General features: G+C 45.6%; 1 protein-coding gene across 1 annotated transcript in view; it reads right to left on the bottom strand.

Moving 5' to 3' along the window:
* nhsl1b (NHS-like 1b) overlaps positions 1 to 11,336 on the bottom strand; it is a 169,948-nt gene extending 158,612 nt beyond the window's left edge. The window contains exon 1 of the mRNA XM_076273108.1: positions 10,782 to 11,336. Within this exon, the coding sequence (XP_076129223.1) occupies positions 10,782 to 11,115 (334 nt within the window). The 5' untranslated portion in view covers positions 11,116 to 11,336. The remainder of the gene's footprint in view (positions 1 to 10,781) is intronic.
* Between the last annotated feature and the right edge of the window lie 1,164 nt (positions 11,337 to 12,500).

The raw sequence follows: 12,500 nt of genomic DNA, 5'->3' as shown, positions 1-12,500 counted from the left end.
CACGGGGGCGGTTCAGCGAAAAGACGGGGCGTGTTCCGGCGCAAACGTTCACTGTTGATATTTTGCAGTTTCAGAAAACAATTCCGCCACAGACCAGGAACTCCCTGGTCTAAAGTCTGTGGCGAAAATGCAGATGCTATTTTAAGGGCGCATGCATGACCACAGGCCTGCATGAATGAATGCGTTGCACACCAATCTACAGACACCCCCGTGCACAGACGGAAACATTCAAAGCCTTGATAATATTTGTCCATTTCCCGGTTTTGTTCGTGCATTGGTGACCTAAATATTTAGTAGCGTATAAAGTACATCTACATGCAATATCTTTACAACAACGCCTAATTACGACCTATTAATCTGGACAACTTTATAGGCTACAGCCCTATAAAGGCTAAAGTTACTTTTAGTTTTGTTCCAATTTACCGTTGTGTAAGGTTTTAAGCACCATAATTTTGCCTACCTTGTTGTAGCCCATCTGAAATAACTCCAAGCTCCCTATGTTCCCTCCATCCTTTCGTTATTTTCAAAAAACGTTTTATATCCATGATGGCCTTGAAGTCTTGAGTTAGTGAATTAGCTTAAATCAGCTTTTCATGTGCTGTTAACCAGCAACAGATAGTACAAGAAAGCAGCAAGTATGGTTACAATTTCTGTACAATTTCTATAGTTGCTGCATCCATTCATTGTTATTCTCTCTCCTGCTCAAATAAATGTTGTGCGTGAATTAAGTTGATGATAATGTGTTTACAAACTCTGCTTTACAGAAAATATTGTAAATAGTCTACTGTCACGCAGTTAATGGGATACTGTGCAGAGTTGAAAGTTAGGTCAACTTAAACGAAGCCCTTGCTTGGCCGCCTGTGCTGCGCAACGCACACTTAGCTCCTCTCATCTATACAATGTAGTTCCCACATTTCTGTAAACCATACATAATTTCAAAGAAAAATATTACCACTCGAGGGAAATCAGTGTGGTGTCCATGTGAAAAAATAGGCATAAATCTAGCGTACACATTTTCACGAATCACTGATGTGTTGATGACATAAATTAGGAAATGTTAGAGGACTTAAGGAGACGTGATGTTGAACTGCATGCCGATGCCATTTAACCCAAATGCCCAGATTAACTGACGGAAGATATGCATTGTCTATAGAGAGGTAATGTTAGATTACATTGTACATTGCAAATATATCACCATGCATTCATAACCTCGTGATTCAGTGAGAATGATCCCAAAACATCGGAAAGTATGTCTTTGTGACAATTCTGTATTACATTTTGTCAAGATGAAAAATCAATAGCTAACTGTTCCCAACTGAACAGTGATTATAGCGCTGTGAACGCTCCTGGCTGCGCCTGGCAAATACGCCACCATAATAGCAATCAGCTATGGAACAAGCGTGCCTGTTGTTAAAGGGATTGTGACGCTCTGATTGGTTTATTGCATGTTACGCCCAAACCACACCCATGATTAATGTAGCTACTTCAGACCACCCCATTTTAGATTTGCGTCTGGCGCAACCAGGGGGTCAAGAGCGTGCAGATTAGCTTCGGCATGTTAGCATACGCCATTTTCAAATATGGCGCTGCATGCAGCATTTGGAACCAGCTCCATGCACGAAAATCCGTGTTGGGCACGAGCTCTCATGCGCGTACATGTTGGTGGGCGGGTACCTATCCGGCGGCTACAGCCAAACGTTATTCAGTGCGTATTTCTTGAGGATCCTATGAGAAGACGTGCATATTATGGTTGTTTATCCATCATATGACAAATAAACAAATAAACAAATAAAGAAAATTGTATTGATCTTGTTTCGTTGTTGTTTGTCCCGAACAAACATAGCCTAAACATGATTAAAGACAATAAATTGAACAACAGCGGCATAAAGACCTTGTCTCTTTACACCATGGGTCTCCAACACGTTGCTCTCAACCTATAGCCGCCCGAGCTTGCCAGAGGCTGAATCACTAGGCTACTACATTTAAACACAATTATTGCCGCGAGGCATTCCAGCCTACGAATTTAATAAAAAGTAAACCATGCATAATTAAAAAAAAAACTCAGTCTAGGCTACTTCGCTATGCAATTAGGTTTCCATTAGAGCACAGCGCACGTTCAATGAATGAAGGAAAGGCCTTGTCTCGCAATAAACAGCTGGAAATTCCAACACTTTTTCAACTACACAAAACTTTACAGTGATCATCAAATACCCTCTAGATTTAAATGCACATCAGTCTCAACATTTAGCTATATAATAAAAGTCAAAAAGTAAATTAAATCCCATACCAAAACCGAAAATCGTCTGCGTTTGATAGCCTGGTATGCCGCTCCAAACAAAACGCATGTCTCACAATAACGTACAATGTAAGAAATAAAGGTCTGCCTCGAATAAGCCTACCTCAAATAAATACCTGTGCTTTGCAGCCTAAGTAAATAGCAGACCCTGGACATAATTTAGGATTTACGGAAAGTATGCAATCATACGATGTTGGACGCCTGGCGATGCTCTGGCCGTTTACTGTGCCTCTGACACCGCTGCCTCATTTGGATGGTAACTCCACAGGTGAGCGCGAAGATTGGATGTCGTGGATGCGTAAGTAAACTGTTTTTTGCTGAGTCCGCAGACAACATTCTCTTTAACCGTTACTTTACCATCTGCGGTGTACAACTCAAAGTAAAGACACCACATTTTAGATGAGTTGGGGACGTAATTGTCCGCTCAGGCTGACCGTTCTGTGCGTTATCTTCAATACTATCTTCAATATTATTTTCAAAACAGGGTGGCTATTGAGGGCTCTGGCTCCAGTCATTATTGTGGCTACTGGCTTTTATTGGCTTGATTTGGTCATGGGCCAACGCTAAAATACGTTTAGAGCACCCGCTGAGATGGCAAACAATAAAATAAAAAACAAACTAATCATAGACTGTAAAAATGCGCTACACTTGGCACTAAAAACCGAATAGTTTATTTATAGTTCGACTACGGATATTTCACGTCATGTTCGAATGCACATTTGCAGCAGGACAGCAGGCAGACCCACTGATCTATAATAGATCAGTGAGGCAGACCGCTCTTAGTTAGAGCCGCTGTGTTATCCAATGAAATTAAGTTGCGCTTCAGGCCGACTCCACTCGGACTCCATGCGCGTTCCCGATCAACTTTTTCTTCTTCTTGTTATGAGGCAAGGACTTTATGTGCATTATCGCCACCCTCTTACTGGAGGACGACTCTCTTTTTACAGAATATCCAATAAAAATCGACGTTGGTCCATGCGTCATTTCCAGCTTTGTAACTTGGCGCATGGTCAGAGCCCACTGGCGCTGGATCCGAACCCCAGTGTTCAAGATGGCGTTGACTATGAATTGGCCGGATTTACTAGCCTAGCCTCCACCATTTATTTGTATGGAGGGCGGGACTTAGTCACTCTCTCCAGTTATATATAATACCTCCATGGGCGCAACAGTCAATATCCCGCTGGTAAAATAGCATCAGCACCCAAGATCCGCCCACAAAGTCACTTGCGTTTTGCGCGAAGACACTTCCGTTTCAGACCATTAAAATAGGGCCCTATGGGCTCTATCTTCCGTGCCGGCGCAATTGACTTTGTATAGTCGCGCGTTTGTCTTTCCTATTTTGCAGTCAGCGCATATTGGAATTTTCCCTCCACAGGTACATGCCTGTAAATTAGGGAATTCGATTGCGCCCACGGGGGCGGTTCAGCGAAAAGACGGGGCGTGTTCCGGCGCAAACGTTCACTGTTGATATTTTGCAGTTTCAGAAAACAATTCCGCCACAGACCAGGAACTCCCTGGTCTAAAGTCTGTGGCGAAAATGCAGATGCTATTTTAAGGGCGCATGCATGACCACAGGCCTGCATGAATGAATGCGTTGCACACCAATCTACAGACACCTCCGTGCACAGACGGAAACATTCAAAGCCTTGATAATATTTGTCCATTTCCCGGTTTTGTTCGTGCATTGGTGACCTAAATATTTAGTAGCCTATATAGTACAACATCTACATGCAATATCTTTACAACAACGCCTAATTACGACCTATTAATCTGGACAACTTTATAGGCTACAGCCCTATAAAGGCTAAAGTTACTTTTAGTTTTGTTCCAATTTACCGTTGTGTAAGGTTTTAAGCACCATCATTTTGCCTACCTTGTTGTAGCCCATCTGAAATAACTCCAAGCTTTGCTATGTTCCCTCCATCCTTTCGTTATTTTCAAAAAACGTTTTATATCCATGATGGCCTTGAAGTCTTGAGTTAGTGAATTAGCTTAAATCAGCTTTTCATGTGCTGTTAACCAGCAACAGATAGTACAAGAAAGCAGAAAGTATGGTTACAATTTCTGTACAATTTCTGTAGTTGCTGCATCCCTTCATTGTTATTCTCTCTCCTGCTCAAATAAATGTTGTGCGTGAATTAAGTTGATGATAACGTGTTTACAAACTCTGCTTTACAGAAAATATTGTAAATAGTCTACTGTCACGCAGTTAATGGGATACTGTGCAGAGTTGAAAGTTAGGTCAACTTAAACGAAGCCCTTGCTTGGCCGCCTGTGCTGCGCAACGCACACTTAGCTCCTCTCATCTATACAATGTAGTTCCCATTTCTGTAAACCATACATAATTTCAAAGAAAAATATTACCACTCGAGGGAAATCAGTGTGGTGTCCATGTGAAAAAATAGGCATAAATCTAGCGTACACATTTTCACGAATCACTGATGTGTTGATGACATAAATTAGGAAATGTTAGAGGACTTAAGGAGACGTGATGTTGAACTGCATGCCGATGCCATTTAACCCAAATGCCCCAGCGGCAGCACGGGAGAGAAGAGATTAACTGACAGAAGATATGCATTGTCTATAGAGAGGTAATGTTAGATTACATTGTACATTGCAAATATATCACCATGCATTCATAACCTCGTGATTCAGTGAGAATGATCCCAAAACATCGGAAAGTATGTCTTTGTGACAATTCTGTATTACATTTTGTGAAGATGAAAAATCAATAGCTAACTGTTCCCAACTGAACAGTGATTATAGCGCTGTGAACGCTCCTGGCTGCGCCTGGCAAATACGCCACCATAATAGCAATCAGCTATGGAACAAGCGTGCCTGTTGTTAAAGGGAATGTGAGGTGACGCTCTGATTGGTTTATTGCACGTTACGCCCAAACCACACCCATGATTAATGTAGCTACTTCAGACAACCCCATTTTAGATTTGCGTCGGGCGCAACAGTCAAATATCCCGCCGGTAAAATAGCATCAGCGCCCGAGATCCGCCCACAAAGTGAATTGCGTTTTGCGCAAAGACACTTCCGTTTTAGACCATTAAAATAGGGCCCTATAACTTATTGTTTAATTCTGCCTCAACTTTCAGACAGAATACATGATACTCTTTTCTGGCCAGATTTCACAGCTTCTAATCTGGATCTGGATCTGCAGTCTGGATGCCGTCGGTCCACACACACAGAATAATTCACTGTCATGGATCAGTAATGCACCCATAATGCACCAGTGATGTACCAGTTTTATGAACCCATAATGCACCAGTGAGGTAGCAGTACTACGCACCCATAATGCACCAGTGATGTACCAGTTTTATGCACCCATAATGCACCAGTGATGTAGCAGTACTATGCACCCATAATACACCAATAATATAGCAGTACTATGCACCCATAATGCACCAGTGATGTAGCAGTACTATGCACCCATAATGCACCAGTGATGTAGCAGTACTGTGCACCCATAATGCACCACTGATGTAGTAGTATGCACCCATAATGCACCAGTGATGTAGCAGTACTAGTATGCACCTATAATGCATCAGTGATGTAGCAGTACTATGCACCCATAATGCACCAGTGATGCCAATGTGCTGTGGGTCTGTGACTGCAGGAGAGAGACTGAAAAAGCCCAAGAGCATTAGACCAGAGGAGGACAGATGTCCCTCTCTGTCTGTGTGTGTCTGTGTGTGTGTATGTATGTATCACTGTGTGTGTGTGTGTGTGTCACTGTGTGTGTGTGTGTGTGTGTGTGTGTGTGTGTGTGTGTGTGTGTGTGTGTGTGTCACTGTGTGTGTGTGTGTGTCTGTGTGTGTGTATGTATGCATCACTGTGTGTGTGTCACTGTGTGTGTGTGTGTGTGTGTGTGTGCCACTGTGAGTGTGTCACGCTTGGGCCACGTGTGGAGCCGGCTGGACTCTAATCCCAGCGGGTTTCTGCAGGCTTACCCAGAGACCTTAGAGAGAGAGAGAGAGAGAGATATCCTCCCTCAGAGCAAAGAAAGGAGGGATGGAGGGGAAATGATGGAGGAGGAGGACAATAAACGAGTGGAGGGCTTAATGGTCACAGGATCAGGAGGAAAGAAAGGACACAGAGGAGGCAGGGAGGGAGAGAACAGGAAAGAGAGGAAGGAAGAGAGAGAAAGAAAGAAAGAAAGAAAGAAAGAAAGAAAGAAAGAAAGAAAGAAAGAACAGGAAAGAGAGCTGAGAGCTGAAGAGAGAGAGAGGGTGAGGTTGTGTATTGTCATAATACAAGTTCCAACTCATCCAGCGCAAGTTCAGTCTCTCAGATTATTACTAGTGTGGTAGATGGTGGTGTAGATGTGTGTGTGTGTGTGTGTGTGGTGGTGGTGGTGAGTGTTTGTTAGTGTGGTGGTGGTGAGTGTGTGTTAGTGTGGTGGTGGTGAGTGTGTGTTAGTGTGGTGGTGAGTGTGTGTTAGTGTAGATGTGTGAGTGTGTGTTAGTGTGGTGGTGAGTGTGTGTAGTGTGGATGGGTCAGTGTGTTTGGGAGAGAGGACATTGTTGGCCAAACTCATTCATTGCCGTGAGAAGCAGATGAGAGACCAATCCCTGCCAGAGCAATACAAGACGTCTGTGTCTGTGTGTGTGTGTGTGTGTGTCAGAAAGATTCCATGACATGCCCTAAGCCTTCCAAGGATCCCTTAAAGAGAAAGTGAGAATATGTGTGTGTGTGTGTGTGTGTGTGTGTGTGTGTGTGTGTGTGTGTGTGTGTGTGTGCACATGCCTGTGTGTGTGTGTGTGTGTGTGTGTATGTGTGTGCTTGTAGCTTGATCCAGAGAATGGAAACTCGCCAAGAGGCGCCCCAGGCCTTCAAATCCAAGGGTCCTGTGTGTGTGTGTGTGTGTGTGTGTGTGTGTGTGTGTGTGTGTGTGTGTGTGCGCGTGTGGCATTCCTCTCTGCCACGCCTCTTAGCTGCCCTTGGGGGGAATAGGGGGAGGTAGAGTTTGGGCCTGAATGCTGCCAGGGCCCTACTGATTGTCCACCCTACCCACAAACAGGGTCTCTGTGTATCAGGGAGAGAGGTGGTCACTATCCCTGGGCCTGAGTCTGTGTGTGTGTGTGTGTGTGTGTGTGTGTGTGTGTGTGGAGAGAGGTGGTCACTATCCCTGTGTGTGTGTGTGCACTGGGAGTACGCAGGAGGTCAGTAATCATCAGCTCTCCTTCCCACTGGACACACAGACCCCACCAGGCACGGAGGAGGAGGAAGAGGAGGAGAAAGAGGAGGAGAAAGAGGAGGAAGAGGAGGAGGAGGAGAAAGAGGAGGAGGAGAAGGAAGAGGAGGAGGAGGAGGAGAAAGAGGAGGAGGAAGAGGAGGAAGAGGAGGAGAAAGAGGAGGATGAGGAGGAAGAGGAGGGGGAGGAGGAGAAAGAGGAGGGGGAGGAGGAAGAGGAGGAGGAGGAGGAGAAAGAGGAGGAGGAGGAAGAGGAGGGGGAGGAGGAGGAGGAGAAAGAGGAGGAGGAGGAGGAAGAGGAGGAGGAGGAGGAAGAGGAGGGGGAGGAGGAGGAGGAGGAGGAGAAAGAGGAGGAGGAGGAGGAAGAGGATGAGGAGGAGGAAGAGGAGGGGGAGGAGATGAGGAAGCATGGAGGAGGAGGAGAAAAAGGAGGAGGAGATGAGAAAGAGTGGAGGAAGAGGAGGAGGAGGAAGAGGGGGGGGAGGCAGGGCAGGAAAAAGAGCAACTGACCGCAGGATTAAAATGAATAGGAGGAGACGAGGGCTTTATCGGAACTTTAGCCACAGCTGATGTAATATTCAACAGGATCACACGCAGAGAGTACTACAACACACACACACACACATATTCAAAGCTCAGCAAGATTAAACTAGGGCAAGACTTACTACACACACACACACAGGGACAAAAAGAGGAGAACAAAAGCTCTAGATGTGTGCCATGGCCTGTACTTTATGTTGAATGAGTGTGTGTGAAGCTGTGTGTGTGTGTCTGGAAATGAAGCTGCCATTCCAAGACATACACTGCCAAAGCCATTGCTGTTTCAGTGTGAGTTAACACTGACCACTCATACAGTTAACACTGACCACTCATAGAGTTAACACTGACCACTCATAGAGTTAACACTGACCACTCATACAGTTAACACTGACCACTCATACAGCAGAGTTAACACTGACCACTCATAGAGTTAACACTGACCACTCATACAGTTAACACTGACCACTCATACAGTTAACACTGACCACTCATACAGCAGAGTTAACACTGACCACTCATACAGTTAACACTGACCACTCATAGAGTTAACACTGACCACTCATACAGTTAACACTGACCACTCATACAGCAGAGTTAACACTGACCACTCATACAGTTAACACTGACCACTCATAGAGTTAACACTGACCACTCATAGAGTTAACACTGACCACTCATACAGCAGAGTTAACACTGACCTCATACAGTTAACACTGACCACTCATACAGTTAACACTGACCACTCATCGTGGGCACTTCACAGGAGCCCAGGCCTGGTCCCAGTGGCCCCTCTGAGTATCCAAAGCCGGCTGGCTCAGAGGCAAGCTGTTAGCCTTTGGAGCAAGTCTGTGTGTGTGTGTGTGTGTGTGTGTGCGTGTGTGTGTGTGTGTGTGTTTCTTCGTCTCAGCACTGGCTCGTCCTCGGCCTGGTGGTCAGGTGTTGCCCCCGGGGCGAGTTGACACCCGTCACCTCTGACCCCTATCAGCCACTCCCCCACAAACACAATCCAGTGCAAACAAGACGGAGTGAGGGAGGGAGGGAGGATGAGAGAGAGAGAGAGAGAGAGAGAGTGTGTGAGAGTGTGTGTGTGTGTGTGAGTGAGTGAGTGAGTGAGTGAGTGATAATCTTATCAGTCTAGTTATATGCAACAAGCTGGAACAGTCTTCAATATGTACCTCCTTCAGGGAATATGGCTGTTCCCCAAAACAAAACATAACACTGGCAGCCAACTAGACACTGTAATCAAGGCCCAGCTTATCAAACGTGCTGTCTAGATAGAGCAACTGACTGCAACCCTTGGTTTGCCTTGTCCCCTGTCGACGCCATTAACTGCGTACACCTGAGTTGTTTTGCCAGGTGCGCATTTGCACACACGAACGCGCAGGTGTGAACGAGCCCGCGGGGTGTATTTGGGAGACAAGCTGATTCGAGCCTCGCGTTAACCGCATTCCAGGACATTCGCTCACGGGTCTCACCTCTGTCATCATGATGGAAGTATGCGTTTAAGGGAAAACATACGTCCCTGCGTACTACACCTTCAACCGACTTACGCAATGAGAGTCAATGACACTCCATAATGCCACACCGGACAGAACGGAAAAAATACTGCATCAACATTATGTGGTCAACATGGTGGACTGTCGACGACTCGCACAGCGAACTTTGAACGATCAGCTGGAAGAGTGCACCCGCATGGGGGAGGGTTGAAGCCTCCACAAGCAGAAGTTCAAATCTTAGTCCAGGCTGTAAGCTCCATAGATATGGTAGGCTCTCTCAGAGAGAGTGTGGTGGTAACGTCTCTTCTCTGGATAGACACTTAGTAGAAAGGGCTTAACGCAGAAATCTGTACTCGAAGATATCAGAAACTCGCAATAGGCTATTTTCAAACCAAACGGCCTGGCCCACGCCTCTATTCTGGCACAATGCCTAATAACTTGAAGCCCCGAGGACCAGTAGTGGACCGCTGGAAACCCCTGAGTCTGAAACCCTGACACGTTTCTCTTCACAACAGACTTGACAGGCAAAGGCTTGCAAATCACTGACCACCACTAATGAAGGGGCGTCGATTACAAATAGGTCTAGTGCAAACAAACCACATAACCTTTCCTGGCAGAACAAAATACACAACGTAGCATTATCATTGCAGGTAAGTCACTTTATCTAAATTACATCTTCCACTTCCGAAGGGGGAAAAAACAAAAGTCAACACAAATATTCAACCTCTCAAAGGTAATGGGATAATCGAATCTCATCAGTCGGGAGGGAATTGGGGCGGGACGGGATAGATTTTCCGCTCATCTCTGCGGGTGACAAGAGCGACACATTTTTGAATTCTCACCGAGGCTCCATCCAACTGTCGCTTTGAAGCTCCACCGCGGTGAGCAGATGGTCGATAGCCGTCGTTACCAGACGGATCTATCAACTCTGACAGGCTTGCGACCCTTTAGGAACTTTGTATTAGCATAGCAGCATTCACTCCGATCTGACCTTTACTTCTGCCACGGGGCACCATGTGTTGTACCCATAGCATGTCACGCCTGTCTGCTGTTTTCAGACTGTCTGTCTTGTAATGTTTGTCTTCAAAAGAAATAAAGACGAGAGAAAAAACTGCGCTATGATTTTACAAAGTTTTAAACTATCCTAGCCTATTGTATTTATTTCAAACGCTTTACGCAGTTGTTTTATTAACTGACAAATGCAAATGGAGTGGAGGGGGATAGAATAGTTGTGCCGGCCTACTCACGGATTTTGGTCTTCTTGGGGTCAGACCTGCGCACGGTGCCCTGCAGGACCTCCAGACGCAGCTGAATCCGGTGGGATCTTCGCGAGATCAATCCAGCCTGGGTCTCTATGTCCAGGAATATGTCGCTTGCGTGTCGAGATAGGTCAGATAGTTGAAGTAGAATACCGGTAAGTGTTTGGCTACAAACATCCTCCAGGGACGAAAACAAAACGGGCTTCCGAACTTTCCTCCCGTCCACTACCACAAAGCCGCTCTCCTCGCCGGGCGCCCTGTGGTGCTTTCCCTTCAACCTGCACACGCGCTGCGGCTCCACAGCCCGTAGGTGAAACGGCATGTTCAACGAACTCCAGATGGCGAACAGAGTTCTGTAATTAAAACAACAAATGCTCCCTTAAAATTTCCTATAAAACGACACGTCCAATTAGTCGCGAAAGTTCAGAAAGCTGCTTAGGCGGTGGTCCCGCCATATTTTTCAAAGGATGCAGTTGTGTACTACTCCACGGGGCTGCGAGACGTTACCCAAGTTGGAGGATATCGGGCAAAACAGACGAGGGAGCTCCGGCAACTCCGAGAGAAGTGGTGATAAGTACAAGTAAAACCCGGAGGAGCGCAACCACCTGTGGCAAGTGGAACCGGACTCAATGCATAGTCCATGTTTTGAATTTGAACACGGACACGAACGACAGCCAGCCTACCTGCCTCGGCCACGGCGTGCTGAAAACCACGGCGTGGATTTAATTCACAGGACTGGGACCTATTGATGTTTCCCATGCGGACTCTCTTATCGGTTGTAGGCTGGCTATTGCGCAGTGTTTGGACGATAACACATAATTATTGATAATTTCACAAAACGACCTTCTATTTGTGAGTAAATTGCTTGGACATAACATTCTAAAGATCGGAGCCACAGCTGATGATGTGTCCTTTTAACACATGCCTACTGGCCAATTTAATTTGCATAGTGTGGGTGGTTTGTGTGCCACGCGGTAGACTACAGAGCATACTAAAAGGCCTCTGGTACAAGGCTTTTTCCAAAAAGATCTGTAAAGTTCGTGTCCGCACACTGCATACGCAGGTAGCCCTGGCGTTCCGTGCGTCTCAGTCCAGCCAGACCCGTGAGGCCACATACCTGGCGCGACACCTTGTGGTGTGGATTCTAAATCGCATAAATTCTGTAGTTCATGAAAGACCCTGCCTGTGGCCTCGAGAGCCAACATCACTGATTTATATAGATCTTGAATTTCCTATGGGGATCAAGTATCTATCTATCTATCTATCTATCTATCTATCTATCTATCTGATTTGCCTCTGAATTGGGAAATATATGTTGCTGCCATTTGACCATTTCACAACACCCTGTTGACCGATTTAGTAGAGCGGCTACAAGGCCAATTTGGCAAGAATCGTGCAAATTATGATACAAGCATGAAACTTGGTAGGTATGTGCTTATGACCAATACAATCAAATCTACCTGATTGGCCACTTGAAATGGTGGCCATTTTCCAAGATGGCCGCCAAAAAAGACTCCAGAAATTGATTTATTGCATAGAATTGACCTAGCAAATTATGATACAAGCATGAAATTCGACATGTATGTGCTTAAGACCAATACAATCAAATCTACCTGATTGGCCACTTGAAATGGCGGCCATTTTCCAAGATGGCCGCCAAAAAAGACCCCAGAAATTGATTTATTGCATAGAATTGACCTAGCAAAT

Source organism: Alosa pseudoharengus, unplaced genomic scaffold (assembly GCF_046254945.1).
Source record: "Alosa pseudoharengus isolate Yale_2024_CS ecotype anadromous, Long Island Sound unplaced genomic scaffold, YU_APseudo_1.1 YU_APseudo_1.1_scf_7, whole genome shotgun sequence".
In the NCBI taxonomy this organism is placed as follows: domain Eukaryota; kingdom Metazoa; phylum Chordata; class Actinopteri; order Clupeiformes; family Clupeidae; genus Alosa; species Alosa pseudoharengus.
The sequence above is the reverse complement of the archived record's forward strand: the minus strand, read 5'-3'. Positions and strand labels throughout refer to the sequence as shown.